The 21310-nt window shown below is 45.5% G+C and overlaps 1 protein-coding gene across 1 annotated transcript; it reads left to right on the top strand.

The window, feature by feature from the left end:
- Nucleotides 1-8488: 8488 nt before the first annotated feature.
- On the top strand, nt 8489-17593 carry LOC142290880 (putative gastrointestinal growth factor xP1). Its single transcript, XM_075334944.1, has 3 exons — nt 8489-8628; nt 16230-16376; nt 17381-17593. The coding sequence occupies exons 1-3, from the start codon at nt 8547-8549 to the stop codon at nt 17395-17397; spliced, it is 246 nt and encodes an 81-aa protein (XP_075191059.1). The 5' UTR covers nt 8489-8546; the 3' UTR covers nt 17398-17593.
- The last annotated feature ends 3717 nt before the right edge of the window (nt 17594-21310 follow it).

Raw genomic sequence — 21310 nt, 5'->3', positions numbered from 1 at the left:
CAGGGGTTTGCTCTCATCACTTACCTCTATTCTATACAAAGAAAACAGTATATAAAGTGATGGGACGAACTCTACAACTTGAACAGGCGAAATCCTCAAAGGATTCCTCCCATACAGATTCCCATTCATACCTGTTGAGAGCAGATTGCTGACTCTCAATATAGAAGTATCTAAGGGCTTGTTCACACTCTGAGTGCTTTCTACATTTTTCCGTGTGGTTTTCATGCAGGAAAAATATAATGTTTTACCGTAACAATAAATTAAATGAGATATCTAAAATCTTATTCAAAGGGTTCATTTTTTCCCTTTATGTTTTTTAAAAATGTGGTGTATTTTTTTTTAAAAGTGCAGCATGACAATTTTTATTGCAATTTCTTCCTATTGAGATCAAAAGGGTTTAGCACTAGTGCTGAGCGAATATACTCACCACTATTCATTACTAGCATGACTATAAAGGTATTTGTGATAAGAGATGAGTGAGCCTTGCAAAGTTCGGTTTGATGATCTTTGGCAAACTTCCCGATAGTCGCTGAACAATCCGCCAAACATATTCAAACCCCATTGGATTTAATGGGAAGCCAAACCTAGGATAGAGAAAATATTTCTAGGGGGGTCGAAAAGCTTCCAAAACAGCATAAATACGTTTTACAGTTCAGCACCACTGTTTTGGTATAGCCATTGCTTCCTAGACTATTGACATAAGAAATATTGTGGTGGATGAGAGACAGGCATAGGGCCGGCGCTCCCATGCCCCTGCCAGTACAGGCAAGACACAACTTGGAGACCCATCTTGGAGTCTTGATATTTAAAAACCCATCAAGCAGACAGCAGGATAATGGCATCAATTGCCCCATCCTTACTCTATTGTTCCATGGTGTCTTTGCACAGCAGTGAGGTATGGTCCATGAAACACACAGGATGTGGCCTGGCATTTCCATTTTTAAAATCAAGAGGTAGATGAGTGACAGGCATAGGCCTCTTGCGTCTAGACCCCTGGCGCTACAGGCATAAAAAGACAACTTGTAGACCCTACTTAGAGTCTCCACATTTTCAAAAATTAAGGTCAGACAACAGGAAAAGTAGCAACAATTGGCACAGACTACAAATAGTCAAACTCCGCAACATGTATGCATGGGACCTGCCCTCTAACAAGCATGAACCAGCATTTCTACCTTTACCAGAGACAGCAAGATGACAGCCATGCATAGGGCTGGTGCTCCCAGAAGCATGGCCCTGCACCATCGCCTAGTCTGCACAGTCTGGGACTGGTGTGACAAAGTCATTGGATATCCACGACTTGTTCATCTTTTTTATTATTATTATTATTATTATTATTATAGCGCCATTTATTCCATGGCGCTTTACATGTGAAAGGGGTATACATAATAGGGACAAGTACAATAATCATAAACAATACAAAACACAGTCTGGTACAGGAGGAGAGAGGTCCCTGCCCGCAAGGTCTCACAGTCTACAAGGGATAGGTGAGGATACAGTAGGTGAGGGTAGGGCTGGTCATGCGGCGCTGTATCAGACAGAGGGTTACGGCAGGTTGTAGGCTTGTCGGAAGAGGTGGGTCTTCAGGTTCCTTTTGAAGCTTGTCAAGGTAGGCGAGAGTCTGATATGTTGTGGCAAAGCATTCCAGAGTATAGGGGACGTACGCAAGAAATCTTGGATGCGATGGTGGGAAGAGGAGATGAGAAGGGAGTAGGGAAGGAGATCTTGTGAGGATCTGAGGTTGCGTACAGGTACATACCAGGAGACTAGGTCACAGATGTAGGGAGGAGACAGGTTGTGGATGGCTTTGTAGGTCATGGTTAGGGTTTTGAACTGGAGTCGTTGGGAAATGGGAAGCCAGTGAAGGGATTGGCAGAGAGGAGAGGACGGGGAGTAGCGGGGGGACAGGTGGATTAATCGGGAAGCATAGTTTAGAATAGATTGTAGGGGTGCGACACTGTTGGAAGGCCACAGAGCAGGAGGTTGCAATAATCCAGGCGGGAGATAATAAGGACATGCACTAGAATTTTTGCAGCTTCTTAGGAAAGGAATGTATGGATCCAGGAAATATTTTTGAGTTGGAGGCGGCAGGAGGTGAAGAGGGCTTGGATGTGTGGCTTGAAAGAGAGAGCAGTGTCTAGAGTTAAGGCTGCTTTACACGCTGCGACATCGCTCAAGCGATCTCATTGGGGTCATGGAATTTGTGACGCACATCTGGTCGCTTTAGCGATGCCGTTGCGTGTGACACCTTTGAGCGATTTTGCATCGTTGCAAAAACGTGCAAAATCGCTCATCGGTGACATCCCCCCTATTCCCAAATATCATTGCTGCTGCAGTAGCGATGTTGTTCCTCGTTCCTGCGGCAGCACACATCGGTATGTGTGACACCGCAGGAACGAGGAACTTCTCCTTACCTGCCTCCCGCTCGCAATGCGGAAGGAAGGAGGTGGGCGGGATGTTCATCCCACTCATCTCGGCCCCTCCGCTTCTATTGGGCGGCGGTTCAGTGATGCAGCTGTGACGTCGCTGTGACGCTGAACGAACCGCCCTCTTAGAAAGGAGGCGGTTCGCTGGTCACAGCGACGTCGCATGGCAGGTAAGTACTGTGACGGGTCTGGGCGATGTTGTGCGCCACGGGCAGCGATTTGTCCATATCGCACAACCGATGGGGGCAGGTACCCACGCTAGCGATATCGGTTACAATATCGCAGCGTGTAAAGCGGCCTTTACTCCCAGGCAGCGAGCACGTGGCACTGGGGAAAGTGAGCAGCCATTGACATTGATGGATATGTTAGGTGGGGGGGTTGAGTGAGGAGGAGGAAAGATGATGAATTCTGTTTTGTCCATGTTCAGTTTTAGAAATCGAGCAGAGAAAAAGGAGGAAATAGCAGACAGACATTGTTGGATTTATGAAAGTTAGGCTTTCTACACTTTCAGGGGACAACCGGATGTGCTTATCCATCAATACACAGCAGCACTGAAGACATGTTCTGAGAGAACGCTGGCTGCCGGGAAAGCCAAAACCTCCAAGGCATAAATTGCGTGCTCATGCTACTCTTCCATTGTTGAAGGCCAAAATGCAAAAGGGTTCAATCCTCCCCTTATGGCATCGATATTGAGCTCCTGTACCATCCTCTCCAGTCATTCACTATGTCAGACTTCTACTCTGTACAGCTGGTGCATGCAATGGTCTAAAAAATGTGTGCCAAACCTCACAGAAATTGCTTCTGCCATTTGAGCTGCTGCTGCTAATGTTTCTGCGATGACGTTACCGTTGTTGGAATTCTATAACAGTGTACAGCACCAAAACTGAACCGCGCCACTCACTGTATAGGTCATTCTTGGGATTGCAGCTCAACTACCATTGAAATGAATAAGATGAGCTGCAGTACCTAGAAATGGCCACTACACAGAGTATGGCACTGTGGTTTTCCAGCTGTGAACACTTGGTACCTCCAGCTCTGATTGGCACTTCAAACATCTGATTGATCGGAGGATTGGTCAGGAAGCCGGGTGTAGGACCCGCACGGATCTGATATTAATTTCTACGTCATATAAAAATTCTTAAAATAGAAAATTAATTTTTCTACGTCGTTGTATTTCAAGAGATCAAAGAGGAATATATTGAAATGTCTAATTTTGGCACTGTCACAGGGTCCTACTCTGGTACCACACAATCAGCAGAGCGAGAAATGAGTGAATAATCCCAAGAACCTTTATTACATGCAAACCGAAAAGTCCATAAAACAAGCCATCGCACAGAGGGTAAAATAGTCCAGGAACACAGATATAGTCCAGTAACAAGATAAATAATATTCACAATCCTATGCTTAGAGATCGGTATGGCCGTGTGGCTCCATATACTTATTCTTCCGTGTAAGCTCCTATAGCAGTCTTTTCCAGGGTAATCAGGGTTTCTCCAAGTCACTCTGGGGTGCTGGCCTTTGCATTAGCATCCCACAAAAAGATCCATCTACAGCTCTGTCTGTCCTCCTCAGGCCCCCTCCTTATATTGCCAGGGTAGACAGACAGGTTGGATGGTTTTCAGGCCCCCCAGACCTAGGAATGGTGCCTCCATGATAAAGGCACTACAAGGGGTGATTTGCCTCATTTGAGAGCAGGGGGGTCATGAATGGACAGTCAGGAAATGTCAACAAGAGGCGACAACAAGAGGCATGGACACATCCCGGCTGCAGATGGTAACTGAGGTAATTCAACTATCGGACTTTATGCAATTTGATTAAGACTCTATACAAGACAGGGAAAACACATAATGATACCCATCCCACCATACTCATACTCGGAGTTATCACTAGAGTGGCAGGCTGCTAGAACATATTAATGTTGCCGGGTGTGGACGGGCTTCTGTCATCAGCCACTAGGGTCCAGGACAATTATATAGTTAGTGTCATTATTTTCCTGACAACCTGATAAGGGCCTTCCCACGTTGCTTGAAGATTGTTGGCACGGGAAGCAATAATCATAAATTCCCATGTCGTGGCTTTACAGTCATAACAGGTCTTTTGACTGGACTAGGCCATTCACTGGTTTTCTTTAGCCAAGCTAGATAGCTGGGCAAGACAGTCTCCGGACTCTAAAACATAGGGAATGACAGGCACAAAGTTGTCTGAGATATCTCCCTCCCAGTGTTCCTTCAGAAGAGTGAAAGGCCCTTCTGGCCAAATAGTCGTTTGAAGGGAGAGAGCCCTGTGGACTCTTGGGGAACCTCCCAATAGGCGAAAAAGAGATGTGGCTGATATTTTTCCAAGTCCTTTTCAAAGTCAGCAAAAGCCTGCAACACATTTTTTAGGGTTCCATTAAAGGGAACCTGTCATCAGATTTTGGCCTTCTAAACTAAAACTAGCACCTTAAGTAGCACCTGTGTTGCATTCCATGAAGGTGCACATTACCTTTTGACCCCTCCTATGTAGACCCCAAAAAAACCTTTATAAAATCTCCTGCACGGTACGTAAATTGTCCTGTCCGGTCCGATGGGTGTCCTAATCTGCGCCTCCTGTTCCTCCTTTCGCCCTCCGCCTGTGCTGATTGGCGTGGATGACGCCTCGGACAGCATTCACTTAGGTGGGCAAAATCTGCATATTCCTGGCTCACGCAGGCACACTTTGCTGTGCACTGTTGTGGGCAGAGCCAAAAACATAGGTGCATCTGCGTGAACTGGCTAGTTCTCTGCACAAGCATGAGATTTTGCTTGGTGATGTGGATTATATTACCCGCTTCATCCACATCGCTTGGCAAAATCTCTCAGCTGCATAGAGAACTCGTCGATTCATGGTGCATGGGAGGTCTCGGAACTGTGCGCTATGTGACTCTGGGGTGATAGCATGGTATTCCATGATAGACCATATTATAATGTTGTAATCCTGGTTCTGCTGTGAGTCAATGGTGCGATAAGCCTCCACCACATTCCGTTTGGAGTCCCACTAACAAACGCATCCAACCAGAGTGAGGCACCTCCATCATGGCACACTGCTGCTCAATGTCCTTGAAAACCCCCTCTACATCTCTGGAAGCCTCATCAAATGGCTTGAAGTCTGTCCAGGTGATCCATACAGGCTCCCAGATCGTTGGGCTTACACTCCACCTCACATTACTCCTTCTTTCAGGCTCCATTGCTTCTTGTCTCCGTTGTGCTCGGAGATCAGCCTCTTCCTTATACCCCTGAGAGATGTCTGGACCTAGAAATGCCATCTTGTCTTTGTACTACACCAACCACTTTTTGGGGTGGGGGGTCGCTGTCTCCAGCACTCATCTGTTAGACATCTGGGAGGAGGGGATCTGGCTAGCACCCACGAGTAGATCAATTAATCCCTGTTTAGTCAGTCCCTGATAGTTCAGGCCCATATCTCTGGCTCTCTCCTGTAGACTGGATGCGGTCCAGTTTCTGTATTCACTCTGTTGGTGGTTCTACATTGCATTTCTGTTGAACCCAGTGGTGCCACCAGTTGTCAAGGGGAGTCCTACTCCTGTACCACACAATCAACAGAGCGAGAGATGACTGAACAGTCCCAAGAACCTTTTATTACATACAAATCGAAAGGACCATAAAACAATCTACCACACAGAGGGTAAAATACACTCCCTAACAGAAGTTCTGTCGCTTATCCACGTTATGTAAATAAAAGCTTATAACCTGACTTCAAATTCATCCATTGGTTTTATAAATTACTCTTTTGAAAGCTGAAACCCTCCCAAATTTGGTTTAGGTTATGAAAATAAAGTTGCTGCAAAGTTAAAAATTTTGATCATTTAATGAACACAGAAAGGTCAGATTTTGGCAAGAAAAAGTTTTGTCGCCCACAGAAAGTAATGTGAAATTCAAACAAATGATTAACTTCTAATACAAAGATATGTGGCATAACATTGGTGAATGAAGTTGTGGTGCTATTAGAGCCATATTTAATATTTTGTGTGACTTCCATGAGCTTGATGGACTGCATCCATGCGGTTCAACAAGGATTCATACAATTTATTGATGAAGTCATCAGGAATAGCGATGAGTGCAGTCTTACATGTCTCCTAGAGTTCATCTAGATTCTTTGGTTTTGTCTTCCAAGCTTCCTCTTTCATCCTACCCCAAACATGCTCAATGATGTTCATGTCTGGTGACTGGGCTGGCCAGTCCTTGAGCATCTTGATCTTCTTTGCCAGGAGGAACTTTGTTGTAGAGATGGATGTATGAGATGTAGCACCAGTTTGCTGCAGAATTTGACCCCTTTTATGATTGGGAATGTAAGAGGTAGCTAATACTTCTTGATATTTTAGGCTATTGATATTTCCTTCCACCTTGCAAATGTTTCCTACACCCCCCCCATACTGAATGTAACCCCAGACCATGATCTTTCCACCACCAAACGTAACTGTTTTCTGGGTGCATTTTGGATCCATATGGGCTCCAATAGGTCTCCTGCAGTATTTGCGGCGGCTGTGGTGTAATCCAACTGAAGATTCGTCAGAGAAATCCACCTTCTGCCCCTTTTCCAGCGTCCATCTGTTTAGCAGGCTGTGGGACTTGGCAAATGCCACACAGTTTTTTAATTGCCTTTTGTTTAGTGCTGGCTTTTGGGCACTGATTCGACTATGGAGGCTATTTCGAGACAGAATGCTACAAACTGTTCTAGTTGACACAGGGACTTGAGATGACCAGGCCTGTTGGAGCTCTGCTGCAGTGGAAGAGGGGCTGGCTTTGGATTTTCTAACCAACAAACATTCCTCCTGAGCAATTGTCTTGCGGGGTCTGCTAGACCTGGGCTTGTCAAAAACATTTCCAGTCTCTTCAAATCTTTTTTTAATTCTTTGTACTTGATGCTGAGACAAATTAAAGGTGCCAGCCACCTCTGCAGTGGATCTGGTCATCACCCTCTTGATAATCAAGGCTTTGTTCGCAGGGTGGATTTTTGGCATGTTGTCAGAGGTCAAGTTGCAGTTCAAGTGAAGGTCTGGGGTGCTGGGTTTCTTTTTATACACACCCACTAATTAACCGATCATTTAGTGAGCACAGGTGAGGATGTAAACTAGGATTGGGTGCATTATATGACAAGGCGACAAAACTTTTGTCTTGCCAAAATCTGACCTTTCTGTATTCATTAAATAATCAATATTTCAGCTTTGAAGCAACTTTATTTTCATAACCTAAACCAAATTTGGGAGGGTTTCAGCTTTCAAAAGAGTAATTTATAAAATCAATGGATGAATTTAAAGTCAGGTTATAAGCTTTTATTTACCTAACATGGATAAGCGACAGAACTTCTGTCAGGGAGTGTAATGATACAGAGCATCAATCCTAAAATCAGTAAAAATATGAACATAGACAAAATGATACCCAATCTACCATATCACATCATCAAAGGCACAATAGAATAATGTGTAGGCTGAGTAATGTGAATAAAAAAACAAGGATGGGTCCCACATCTAAGGTACAAAATTCCTCTATTTATAAGTATTGACACTCTAAACAAGAGATTGGTATTTCTCCTATGTGAAATTTTCTGCCATTAAAAACATACTGATAAAAAAAAAACAAACAAAAAAACACAAGAACTCATATGGCTGTGTCGAAGGAATAAAAAAAAATTGTTAAAGCTCTTGAGTTCTGAAACATGACAGTTAAAGACAAAATGTTTGTCTACAGAATTTAGAATTGGCTGAAATCTGATATGAAAAAGCACAAATGGAGACAATAAAGCTCACTCCATCTGCGTCAGTAGATATTGACTCTTGGGTCCAGTTTGTGGCGTAACATTTTGGGCTGCTTAGAAATCCCATGATTTTCCTTTCCAAACTGATATTGAAATTGGCCAGGGTTTACTCCAGATAAGATGGAGGAGATGTTGACTCACTGGACCTGCCCTGTGTCAAAACAAAGGCCAACACCGAAGACCATTGTGTTGCCCAACATTTTGAGGCACCCACCCTAGTAGACATAACCTGAAAAGACATAGCAAACAAGAATATAAAGTCACTTCCAGCCTTTGTCCTTTCTACACTCGAATAAAACCATCCACGGGCAACACCGAGGGAAGAGACCAGCCATGAACTACAAGGTGTTTTGCTTAGTTGCCGTTGCCCTCATCATTGGTTCCTCCAGCTCCGTCCATGGGCAGGCTGCGCCAAGTAAGTCATATACATTTGTTTATTACATTAATATATTATATAAATGTATGTTCAACTCGTTCTAAAGATATATCAAAGAGTATTTCATATGACTCCTTAGTAAATCCTTGTTAAAGTACATTATATAAGACATTTTTAGGTTATGGGGTGAAGGCCCTCTCTGGATCTTTCTTCTATTGGATCGGTGAAGAGTGAAGAGGAGATACAAAGAGTCTTTTAACTACATTTTCAGCCCTTTGATTTTTATGGGTAAAGTTTAATTCTTCATTTCTCCTGTAGATGTACAGGAGAAACATTTCTCTGATAAGATACGATATTACAAAGTATATTACGAAGTTGATTTATTTTACATGTGTACTCTTGATTTATTAGATAAAGTTAAACCGAGTATTCAATGAGTTTGTAACCACAAAATGGCCTTTCAGAAACAGCTGGATTCCCAATAAAGAAGGCAGAGATGGTTTATAACCAACTCTGTCTTCCTGTAATATAAAGTTACTACTTCAGTCCTGTGATCACATAGTCGCTCTACAGTTCTTATAGAGAATAACCTCAGCACCAAATAAGTCCAATTGTATTCATAAATGCTGCAAAAAGTGAAATTGTTTTATTCCAATTCAGCACCACAATCCAATCCTCTACAATGCTCTACAGTACTGTCATGAGACTTTACTTCTAGGGATGATCAAATACCTCAAATATTCGGCTTCGCAAATATTTCCCGAATAGGTTGCCGCTGTTTGACTATTGGCAAATTTTCGATACGCAATGAAAGTCTATGTGAAATCCGAATAACAACTATTCGGAACTATTCGGGCTACCCATAGACTTACATTACGCATCGAATATTCGCATAGCGGCGACCTATTCGGAAAATATTCGCGAAGCCGAATATTTGAGGTATTTGATCATCCCTATTTACTTCCCCTTTATCTGGGACTCATATGACGGTAAAAATCGGTAAAAATATATATTTCAATTTTTTAAAATGTGTTAAAATACCCGCAAATGTATTTTTTTAACTTATGAGTTATGCAATGTATAATATAAAAAATAGGAAAAAAAAACCCAACAAAATAATTTAAATAAATATAAAAATAACTAAAACAAAACAAGCAATAAAAATTCCACCATTAGATAAAAAAAACAACCCTGACAGGAGAGATTCAGATTTAGAAGGTTTTTATGTGGCAATACAAGAATATAAATATTCATTTTAAAAATGTGTTAAAATGCCCCTAAATGTCTTATTTATTACTTTATGGGTACAGTTTTCCCCAACTCCAGTCCTCAAGGCCCACCAACAGTGCAGGTTTTTGGGATTTCCTTAGTATTGCACTGGTGATAATGTAATTACCTGCCCAGGTGCTGGTTCCAACAGCAGTGCAATGCTAAGGAAATCCTGAAAAGATGCATTGTTGGTGGGCTGAGGACTGGAGTTGGGGAACCCTGGGTTACACAATGTATAAAAAAAAAAGATAAAAAAGAACAAAGTAAATAAAAAATAACTAAAACCAAGCAATAAAAATTCCACCAATAACTTCTATGTTTACCCCTATTAATCAAAAAATGTATGTGCCCTATAAAAAAATACAACCCTGAAAGAAGGAGAGATTCAGATCAAAAAAGCTTTTTATGTGGCACGTTGGGTTAGAAAAAATACGAAAACAAAAAAAAAGTTTCTTCCCTCTCTTTTACTTATTCACTGATAGTACAAAAAAATGAAAAATAAATAAATATATATATATATATATATATATATATACACACATATACTATATATATATATATATATACACATATACTATATTATATATATATATATATATATATATATATATATATATATATATATATATATATATATATATATATATAAATATTATATACTAGAAGGTGGCCCGATTCTACGCATCGGGTATTCTAGAATTTACGTATTGTGTAGTTCATGTATGATTTTTGTTATATATATAGATGTTGTTGTGTGTAGTTACCAAGTGTTTGTGTAGGGCGCTGTACATGTTCTGAGTGTCGCGGGGGGTGAGAGCGGTGTTGTATGTGTGTTGCGTGTGTTGCGTTGTTTGTGGAGCGCTGTGTGTCTGTAGCGTTGTGTGTGTGTGTGTGTTGTGCGGTTTGTGTGGGTGTGGTGTGTTTTGGGGGGAGGTATGTTTTGAGCAATGTGTGTGTTGTGCAGTATGTGCGTATATTTGTGTGTGCAGCGTTGTCTGTGTGTGTGGGTGTCTGTGTAGGGCGTTGTTTGTGATTCCTAGTGTGTGTGTGTTGTGCAGTGCGCGTGTGTGTGTGTGTTGGGGGGAGGTGTGCACCTCCCATCGTGCTCCATCTCCCATGCTGCGCACCCCCCATCGTGCTGCATCCCCCATGCTGCGCACTCCCAAACGTGCTCCATCCGCCATGCTGCGCACTCCCAAACGTGGTCCATCCGCCATGCTGCGCACTCCCAAACGTGCTCCATCCGCCATGCTGCGCACTCCGAAACGTGCTCCATCCGCCATACTGCGCACTCCCCATCGTGCTCTATCCGCCATGCTGCACACTCCCAAACGTGCTCCATCCGCCATGCTGCGCACTCCCAAACGTGCTCCATCCGCCATGCTGCGCACCCCCTATCATGCTCCATCCGCCATGCTGCGCACTCCCAAACGTGCTCCACCCGCCATGCTGCGCACTCCCAAACGTGCTCCATCCGCCATGCTGCGCACTCCCAAACGTGCTCCATCCGCCATGCTGCGCACTCCCAAACGTGGTCCATCCGCCATGCTGCGCACTCCCAAACGTGCTCCATCCGCCATGCTGCGCACTCCCAAACGTGCTCCATCCGCCATGCTGCGCACTCCCTATCGTGCACCATCCGGCATGCTGCGCACTCCCAAACGTGCTCCATCCGCCATGCTGCGCACTCCCAAACGTGCTCCATCCGCCATGCTGCGCACTTCCAAACGTGCTCCATCCGCCATGCTGCGCACTCCCAAACGTGCTCCATCCGCCATGCTGCGCGCTCCCAAACGTGGTCCATCCGCCATGCTGCGCACTCCTAAACGTGCTCCATCCGCCATGCTGCGCACTCCGAAACGTGCTCCATCCGCCATACTGCGCACTCCCAAACGTGCTCCATCCGCCATACTGCGCACTCCCCATCGTGCACCATCCGGCATGCTGCGCACTCCCAAACATGCTCCATCCGTCATGCTGCGCACTCCCAAACGTGCTCCATCCGTCATGCTGCGCACTCCCAAACGTGCTCCATCCGTCATGCTGCGCACTCCCAAACGTGCTCCATCCGCCATGCTGCGCACCCCCCATCATGCTCCATCCGCTTAGGAGTGCGCAGCATGCCGGATGGTGCACGATGGGGAGTGCGCAGTATGGCGGATGGAGCACGTTTGGGAGTGCGCAGCATGGCGGATGGAGCACGTTTGGGAGTGCGCAGCATGGCGGATGGACCACGTTTGGGAGTGCGCAGCATGGCGGATGGACCACGTTTGGGAGTGCGCAGCATGGGGGATGCAGCACGATGGGGAGTGCGCAGTATGGCGGATGGAGCACGTTTGCTCAGCCTCTCTCCTTCCAGCCTCCCTCAGCATCAGCCCCCCCCTCCCAGCCTTCCCCAAGATCAGCCTCTCTGCTCCCAGCCTCCTCCAGCACGCCGTGCTCCTCTGCCGACACTCACCCACACCCGATCGCATCCACTCACACACACAACCGATCGCATCCACTCACCCACACAACCGATCGCATCCACTCACACACACCCGATCGCATACACTCACACACACAGACACTGACGATATTGCACATACGCGCTGATACTCACAACATCCGGGGATATCACATGCTTCTGGCCATGTGATCCTCCCTCAGGTCCTGGAAGCTCACAGCACAATATCGCCGCCGAGAAGCAAGCGATATCCCAGGATGTTGTGAGTATGTGGATGCGATGTGATGTGTGTGTGTGAGTGAGTGTGATCTGATTTGTGTGTGTGTGTGTGTGTGTGTGTGCTGTTATGTGTGTGTGCTGTTATGTGTCTGTATTTTCTGCAGCTGCAGGACCTTGATGTGTGGATGCGATGTGATGTGTGTGTGAGGTGTGTGTGAGAGTGAGTGTGAGCCGGTGTACACTGGTAACTATGATACACATCGGGTAACTAAGGGACCTTAGTTACCCGATGTGTATAATGGTTACCAGCTTTCACGGCCTCCGTTAAGATCCCAGCATCGCAAGGTTATGTCTGGCGCTGCCGGGATCCTGACGGAGCCGGTGTAGAAGCAAGCGATATCCCAGCATGTTGTGAGTGTGTGGATGTGATGTGTGAGAGTGAGTGTGATCTGATGTGTGTGTACTCACCTGGGAATCGGAGCCCCGTGTCAGTTGGGCCACAGCGAGCGTGCATTGCGTGAGGGGGCGGGGCCTGCAGAGAGCCGGGGCGAGAGGCCAATCCGTGTGGGGGGGCGGGGCCATGGCGAGCCCAGCGGCCAATCAGCTTTGTGTCACCGTAAGGACACAATTTCGGAGCATGACAGACAGACAGACAGATAGACAGACAGACAGACAGACAGACAGACAGAATAAGGCAATTATATATATAGATACACACCCACACATATGCTATATATATATATAATACAAAACAATGAAGTCATACATATAGTGAAAAAAAGACACAAATTCTCCGAATAACTGAATGAGAAAATGGCCTTGTCTTTAACTGATCAAAGGAAGACGTAATCCATGTCTTCGAGGAAACATGGCCACTTGCTTCTCTGCGGTCAGTCGAAAAGTCTCAAGGCAGGGAAAAATTAACGAGTCAAATTTGTATCTTCTTGGCGGCATGTCAAAAGGAAGTAACTGGTGCCCCCGAGTTCCGAATTATAGGTGCTTCTATATAAGAGCCATTTGCTCTCATCGTCCTTCTCCTTCTCAACCATTTGTCTTACAACATGGAAGCCACTAAGTGAACGCACTCACGTAAACATTGTCAGGTGACCGCGCCGAGCGTTCCTTCTAATCTAGAATTTCAGGTTGTTTAACTGAAGATGTAAACGATTTTAAAGAAACAGAATTAATCAATGAGTTTCTGACCGTGGACTTCGCGTGTCTTCTCGTGACATGAATAAAGCTTTGTATATTCCCAAGACTAAGCAGAAGCTGGTATGTAAGATTACAGATGGTTTCAGGATTCTGGTTGTAGGGTAGGATCAGCCCTCATAGGTTCGACTAAGGATTCCTTCAAGTTTGGTGCATGGTGTACCCAAGATATGAGACAGCACAGTCCGGGAGGTGGCTATAGAGTGGCTGCCGAAACAGCGTTCACACATTTTGCTTGAAGACCTAAGAGATTTACGTTACACCTTTATGGTGTTTGACAGTCAGAAGCCCAGCCTCTTTAGTATATAGGACAAATATAGTTTCTCTTAGGTGTTATTTATGTTCTACCAAGTTATCCTCTATCCATGGAACAGGAGAAATCTTCTCGATCACTGGAGTTTGACCACTGGGACCCCACTGTTCCCGAGGATAGAGTGGTGGTCAATCATGTGCACCTCTGCTCCATTTTTTCACTATGGGGACCGCCGGAGATAGAGAGCGCAGAGTTTGTCTGGTCTTTCGGACCATTCACACTGAAAAACCTCAGTTCTCAGGATCGTTGGGGGCCTCACCGATCAGGAAGTTATGCCCTATAATAAGGATAGGAAATAAGTTCCATGCGAAGCAGCCAACTTTCGAAAATGGTCTTTTCAGAATCACTAGTGATGGGTGATTATTAAAATATTCGGGTTTGTATTTCGTCTTGAATATTTCATACTATTTGTGTATTCATCACAAGTAACAAGTCTAATGCAAGTCAATAGGACATTCAAATAATTTGATGGGGCTTTAAAAATGCTGAAATGGATGGAAAAGTGCTGAAATTGAATGGGAACAGCATGAGGAATATGCTAATTTGTGTTTTCTACTGAACCCATTCCACAGCGTCCCTGTAACTTTGTGTTGCACTTGACCCAACCGTCACCACCATTACTCCTTCCATCTTGTGTATGGTCCCTGTTGCACTATTGACCAACAAAACCTCTGTTACGTTATGACTCCTTCTGGCCATCACCCTCCTCCTTCACATATGTCTACCACGAAGAGTCTTTGTCATGTTACATTCCACTTGTGTTCTTTATCATGTTACATTCCATACACAAAGTCCCTGCTATCTTATGTCGTCCTCTATGCCGCCCTTGATATAGGCCCCAAAAAGTTGAGGATCGACCCTGTGGAGGCATATTTATTGTTGTAAAACACAAATATTGTATTTCTCGCATAATGATATGTGAGAGGTGTCTCCGTCTTCTGATGTCAGTGTATATTATACTAATTGCAGGGAATTAAATTGGTGAAACAAAAATGTTTTATGAACTATTTTTATTCAGTTTTAAAGGGCGTCTGTCAGCAGGATTTCACCTCCAAACTATCTGCTTGTGGTTTTTCCAAAAACAAGTCCACCAAAACCTTCACATGTGCGTTCCTCCTTTACTGAAAAATCAGCCTTTGGATTGAATTTGATTAAGACTGAAGGACTATGGAAGATCTGAAACCTCTGTCACTCCAGCTCTATTCCTCACTCAGCGGCGCCTCCTCCTTTTTGACGGACAGCCTCTATGCTGTGTGACTTCAGGCAAGACAAAAGAGCTCTCAGTCAAGCAGAAGGAGGCGGTGCTCAGTGAGGAATAGAGCTGGAGTGACAGAGGCATCAAATATACTATAGACAGTTGTTTATCAACTCAAACGCTGATGTCTTTGGAATGGAGGAACGGGCTAGTCTTGTAAAGATAGTGTTTGACTTGTTTTTGAAAGACCTACATGTGCGCACAAAGAGATCGGGGGATGTAATTCTGTTGGCAGAATCATTTCCTATAAGTGGAGATGAGCAAAATTTGTCAAAATTCGAATTAGCAAGGAAATTCCATTAGCCTTGAATACTTCTTATTACGCTCTTTCCTCTCTATACCCAGGAGCACAATAAATGTAGCGTGTAAGAAAAAATTGAGACTCAACTTACCGCTCAGCTATCCCTCTCCATTGTAGCCCGCATCCCTCCTTCATTTCATCGGTCCTCTTCTTTCCTCCAGCGCTTGATGTCGTTTTTGGATATTTTCACGGCCTCCATCATCATGACATGCGCCACCTAATCAGTGCCTTACGAGGTTCATGTCAGGACATCCTGATATATTGGCAAGTGTCTTGATGTTGGTGGCTCTCTTGGTGCAGTGTGAAGGTGTGCAAAGAGGACATCGCATGGAGGAAACCGGAGAGGGTGGAGGACCAGATGATGAGCTGTGTTGGTTGAAAGACAGGCAATTGTTTTTTTTACACCTCGTCTCCACAATTCAGCAAAATAGAGGATGGCCAGCTGACATTTTGATTGTTTTGCATGTAGCGAATTGCAAAAAATTTTAATTCAGGATAATCCAAATTTTTTATAATATTTGTGGCAAATTAAATTCACCTCAAACCGATTTTGTCTTCCTCATTTACAACCTTTACAGCTGCCTCCTGACTCTGAGCTTACCATTTATTATTTTTTGATCATTTTTAGATGAGTTGCAATGCTCTATTGCACCAGTTTCAAGAGTGAATTGTGGACAACCCGGCATCACGGCACAAGGATGCGTCGATAATGGTTGCTGTTATAACAATCAGGACTTAGATGCCATCTGGTGCTTCTATCCTCGCCCGAATTCTGGTAAGAGTTAAAGGATTGTACAGACACAAAACAATATCCCATGCTTTCATCGTACCAAGAGATCCCCTGTGGTCATATTGCATGGTTGCATTGAATAGGGCTGAGCTGTAGTACCAGACACAACCAGTAGACTCTTCTCCCCGGTTGTGTCTGGTACTCCAGCTCAGCCCTATTTACCTTTATTAGACAACCATACCAAAGGATAAGGCTGTTTTGCGGGCAAAAAAAGCACATTTTATGTGTTCAATTTTATTCCTTTAAAGGGAACCTGTCACCACTTTTTTGCCCTATAAGCTGTGCCCACCACCACCAGTGGGCTCTTATATACAGCATTCTAACATGCTGTATATAAGAGCCCAGGCCGCTGTGAGAACATAAAAAACACTTTATAATACATACCTAACGGTTGCGCGGTTGGCCATATGGGCGTCTCCGTTGTCCGGTGCCGGCGCCGCCTCTTTCGGTCATCTTCATCCTCCATCTTCTGAAGCCGCCGTGCATGACGCGTCTGATGTCATACACACTCGCCGGTATTCAGGTTCTGAGTAGGCGCACTTTGATCTGCCCTGAGAAGGGCAGATCAAAGTATTGTAATGCGCATGTGCGGGACCGACGAGTGTGTATGACGTTGACGCGTCATGCACACAGGCTTCAGAAAGAGGACGAAGATGGCTGAAAGAGGAGGCTCCGGCACCGGAGAACGGAGACGCCCATATGGCCAACCAAGCGACCGTTAGGTGAGTATTATAAAGTGTTTTTTTATGTTCTCACAGCGGCCTGGGCTCTTATATACAGCATGTTAGAATGCTGTATATAAAAGCCCGGTAGTGGTGGCTGCAGCTTATAGGCCAAAAAAATAGTGACAGGTTCCCTTTAAATAAAAAAATATAATTTTACCTGGTAGAACTTGAAAAATGTCCCATAAAAAGGGTTTAATTTTTGTGAATTTTGTTTTAGCTTTATTTTTAAGTGTTTAATTATTAATGGCTGGTTTTCTTCTTTAGAATGCGAACTTAAATAAGATTGTGATGAACAGCCCGGTCTCTGCCAGTGGAAGAAACACAATAACACACGATGTCTCATATCAACATAGATGGAACAATGGAAGAACTATCTCTGCCCTGACCAGATTTCCCCTCGTAAAAGCCTTCATCTCTTTCTAAATGTATTACAGCCAGGCACTTATGTAAAGTAATAAAGATGCAATTGGAAATGTAGACGCGTTTCACAATTTTTTCTAATATAAATGCTCAGATCAGTGGCATAAATGGGTGGGGGGTGCAAAAATCAAAATGGGTCCCTTTTACAGCATCTGATGGTATCCATGTATTTTCCAAAGTTTGCTAGATGAACCCGCACCCTGGCGTTCATGGGCCTTCAACACGACTTTTTGGGGTCTCCAGCCCACCCACTCTACAAGATGTAGCTGCTTTGTTTCTTCTCTTCTTTAGTAGCAGGAGACTCCTACCCACCATGAGGATTCAGCCACACTATCATGATTGACTCCTGGCTCAGCTGGAGCTGAGCCTTTTTTTTAGTTTCACTTCTGATGCAAGTCACGTTAGGGGTTAATCCTTTCTGCTTAATTCTGGAGGTCAGGCTGCTTTATTAGGGCACTGTTTCTCTTGGACTTTGCCAGTGATACTTCTGGCTCTGCTGTGTTCTGCTCTTGAGTGACCTGTTGTCTGCCCTGCCCCCTCCTGACCTCCGTGTTCACCTGACCTGTTAACCTCCTCTGTTGTCTGTTTCCATCAGTGTCTCTCCCGCTGTCTCCCTGTTCGTTCCTTATCGGTTTACCTTAATTCTGTCTTGTCTTCCCACTCCCCCTCGCTTCTAGGCTCTGATTTCCCGGCTACTGACTATTTGCTTCCCTCTGACTATGTTTAGACTTTGCCCTTGTGTACTTACAAGACCTCATGTTGTGACACGGCTTTCTGACGATTCTACTGCCATCTGGTGAGCTTGACTAGTATTACCTCTGCTATGGAATTCCCTGCTCATACGTTTCCTCCACTTTTACGCCCCCTAGTGGTTTACCAGCTAACTACCTTCTCAGAAAGTTTCAGGAATCCTCTCAGTCCCACATTACTGCGCTGTACTGCTATTGTACATCTTAGAGTACAGTGTGACACACACACAGAGCACTGCAAGGACCAACCGAGGATTTTGCTATCTGAGGTGCAGGCAGTGCTAAACTGGCACCAAGTTGCTGAATCCAGGCATACCTGTTATAGAAATACCCAATGCTTGTTTGCAGAAATATCTTTAGTCAAAGTGGGAGAAATGCCCTGCACTTTGACGGGTGCAGTGGGTGCGGGCCTCTGTGGGTCAGGTCCTCGGCATTTATTCCTCCTCCTCCAGCGTCCTCTTGGCTTGCCCCTTTTCTTTATTTCAGTATCACATCATGCCACCAACAACAGCAAAGGCTCATTGCCACAGTAATTCTGTCTTAATTAAAATGGTGCTAGAGTCCATGCATGTGCGAACCGTGATCTACGGTGTGATTTTATTGAAGACACTACAGTGAAGACTATCGACGCATAAGCAAATTTTAAAAAAAATCCGAGCACATGCCTCTGCCGCTCATAGTCTTCAATGCAGTGTCTTCAATAAAATGGCGCCTGAGATCGCGGGACGCACATATACAGACTCCGGCGCCATTTTAATATAGGCAGAATTATTGTGGTAATGCGCTCGCTCGTTCAACAACAGTGTCAAGGGGTCCTTCTGTCGCAGGCGAGGAGGGGGCCGTCGCTGCTGCGCTCTCGCTGGCGCTCGGGTCCGGCGCTGCTGCAGCCTGCTGCTCGCTGCTCGGTGGCTCGAGCGGTGGGCCGGATCCGGGGACTCGAGCGGCGCTCCTCGCCCGTGAGTGAAAAGGGGGTCGTTTTTGGGATTGGGGGAGTCGGTTCGTGACGCCACCCACAGTTTGTGGTGAGGTTGGGACATCACCGCTGCTCTGGACGGGGATCCCAGGAGCGATGACAGGGAGCAGCTTAGTTGTTGTTCTTCCCCTCCGTGGGTAGGGGGGTGTTTTGGGTGGTCCGGGGGCCCGGTGAGGGTAACTGGATAGAGGATGGCCAGGTTTGGTGAGGTGCAGGGTCGCGGAGGGCAGCGCGGTGCCAGACGGCACTGTGGTACTCACTCAGCTAGTAACGTACACGGAGTCTCTGGTAAAACAAATGGCTGGATGGACGGGTTCCGCAGACGGCTGCAGTGATCACTCCCGGTAGGTTGGCGGTGACTGCCTTTCCCTGCACCTGTAGTGTGTTTTCGGCCCCGATGGCTTCCCACCGGTAACCTGCTCCCCAGCGTGGATAGATGCCGAGGGAGCCCCTTTTGCCCGCAGGCTCTGGCCCTGGGAACTGTAGCCTTGGCAGTGACTGTGTTTCCCTTCACGGTTGAGCGGTTGCCTTCAATCGGGTCTTGGCTGCTGGGAAATCCCGGAGGTTCCCGTCGCTAATGGATTTGACCGGTTTTACGGCGACTCCAAGCCTGGTCGGGGTCCGTAGGCCCTGCCGAATGGTGCTGGCTTCTCTTCGCTCCCCGGTTCGGTACCGGCGGGCCACCGCCCGTCCCCGGTCCTACAGTTCCGCGTCGATCGGCCCCCCCCTGCAGACGGTCACCACCGTCTGCCAACCTTGCTGTATGTGCCCTTTCTCACGTACCGGGACATGGTCAGACTGCTCCTCCACTACTACTTTCTTACTCCTTAACTGCACTCAACTCAACTACTCTCCTGTCCTTTCCCGCCTCAAGGACTGTGTACTCCTCGGTGGGTGGGGCCAACCGCCTGGCTCCACCCCACCTGGTGTGGACATCAGCCCCTGGAGGGAGGCAACAAGGATTTGTGTGTGACTGATGTGCCTAACCGGGGTGTGGGGTGTGTTGTTGTAGCACCTGTGACGTCCTGGCTTGTCCAGGGCGCCACACTTCTCCGATATCACACAATCAACAGAGCAAGAGATCAGTGAGCAATCCAAATAACATTTATTCCAAGCAAAATCAGAGGGTTCAAAAAAATAATCCTCCACACAGAGGTTAATATAGTCCAGTAATGGTATAAGTGTCCCGGGTATGAGTCACAATCTTCCAGCAGTCCTTTTCCAGGCAAATGGGGGTTTCTCAAGGGCTCTCTGGGGTGCTGCCTGTAGTTGCAGCTTCTACCCCAGAGGATCAATCGTCTTCCTTGTCTTTTGAAGTTCTCTGACAGACTGCACAATCTCCCAGGTAAACAGAGAGTTTAGGTTGATCCCAGGTCCCCCTCCCCCAGACGTAGGAATTAAAGCCCAGTAGGGGATGATTAACCTAACTTAACAGGACAATGTACACAGAATGGACAGAGCACCACGCCCAAAAAAATATGAACCCACACAAAACCACACACAACCCCCCATATTCCACCATCACAAACAGCAATGGCGGTGAGATATTCAAATAATGAAAAGGGGCAGCCAGAGGACACCGGAGGAGGAAAAATCGTGAGGACCAGACCCACAAATACTCACCCCACTGCACACTTCAATCAAAGTGCAGGGCATTTTTGCAAATTTGATTAAAGATATTTCATCAACCAAACATCGGATCTTTCTACATTAGGTATGCCTGGATTCAGCATCTTACTGCCTGTATGTCGCTGCCTGCACCTCATATAGCAAAATCCTACTGGTTGGTTCTCTTTAAATTTAACCTAGACCAGACTAACACCCCAAGTAATAGCACCTAGCTCATTGCAGGAGGGTGCACATACTTGCAGTAAGACCCACATTAGTAAGTCACTGTAATATACTCAAAATTAAAAAAATACCATTTAATAGTATACTTGTTAAAAATTCACATGGGGTGACACAAATGAAATGATGAAAAACAGCAAACCAAAACAAAGTAATCATAAGTATTAAACAGATGTCACGGACAGAATTCCCTATAATGCACTG

This window comes from Anomaloglossus baeobatrachus, chromosome 2, assembly GCF_048569485.1.
Source record: "Anomaloglossus baeobatrachus isolate aAnoBae1 chromosome 2, aAnoBae1.hap1, whole genome shotgun sequence".
Classification (NCBI taxonomy): domain Eukaryota; kingdom Metazoa; phylum Chordata; class Amphibia; order Anura; family Aromobatidae; genus Anomaloglossus; species Anomaloglossus baeobatrachus.
The sequence above is the reverse complement of the archived record's forward strand: the minus strand, read 5'-3'. Positions and strand labels throughout refer to the sequence as shown.

What these genes read in the sequence shown, in the direction of transcription:
- LOC142290880 (XM_075334944.1), top strand. Translation starts at nt 8,547, where the DNA reads ATGAACTACAAGGTGTTTTGCTTAGTTGCCGTTGCCCTCATCATTGGT. An exon ending in CCATGGGCAGGCTGCGCCAA is followed by an intron (nt 8,629 to 16,229) that starts GTAAGTCATATA and finishes GATCATTTTTAG; the next exon opens with ATGAGTTGCAATGCTCTATT.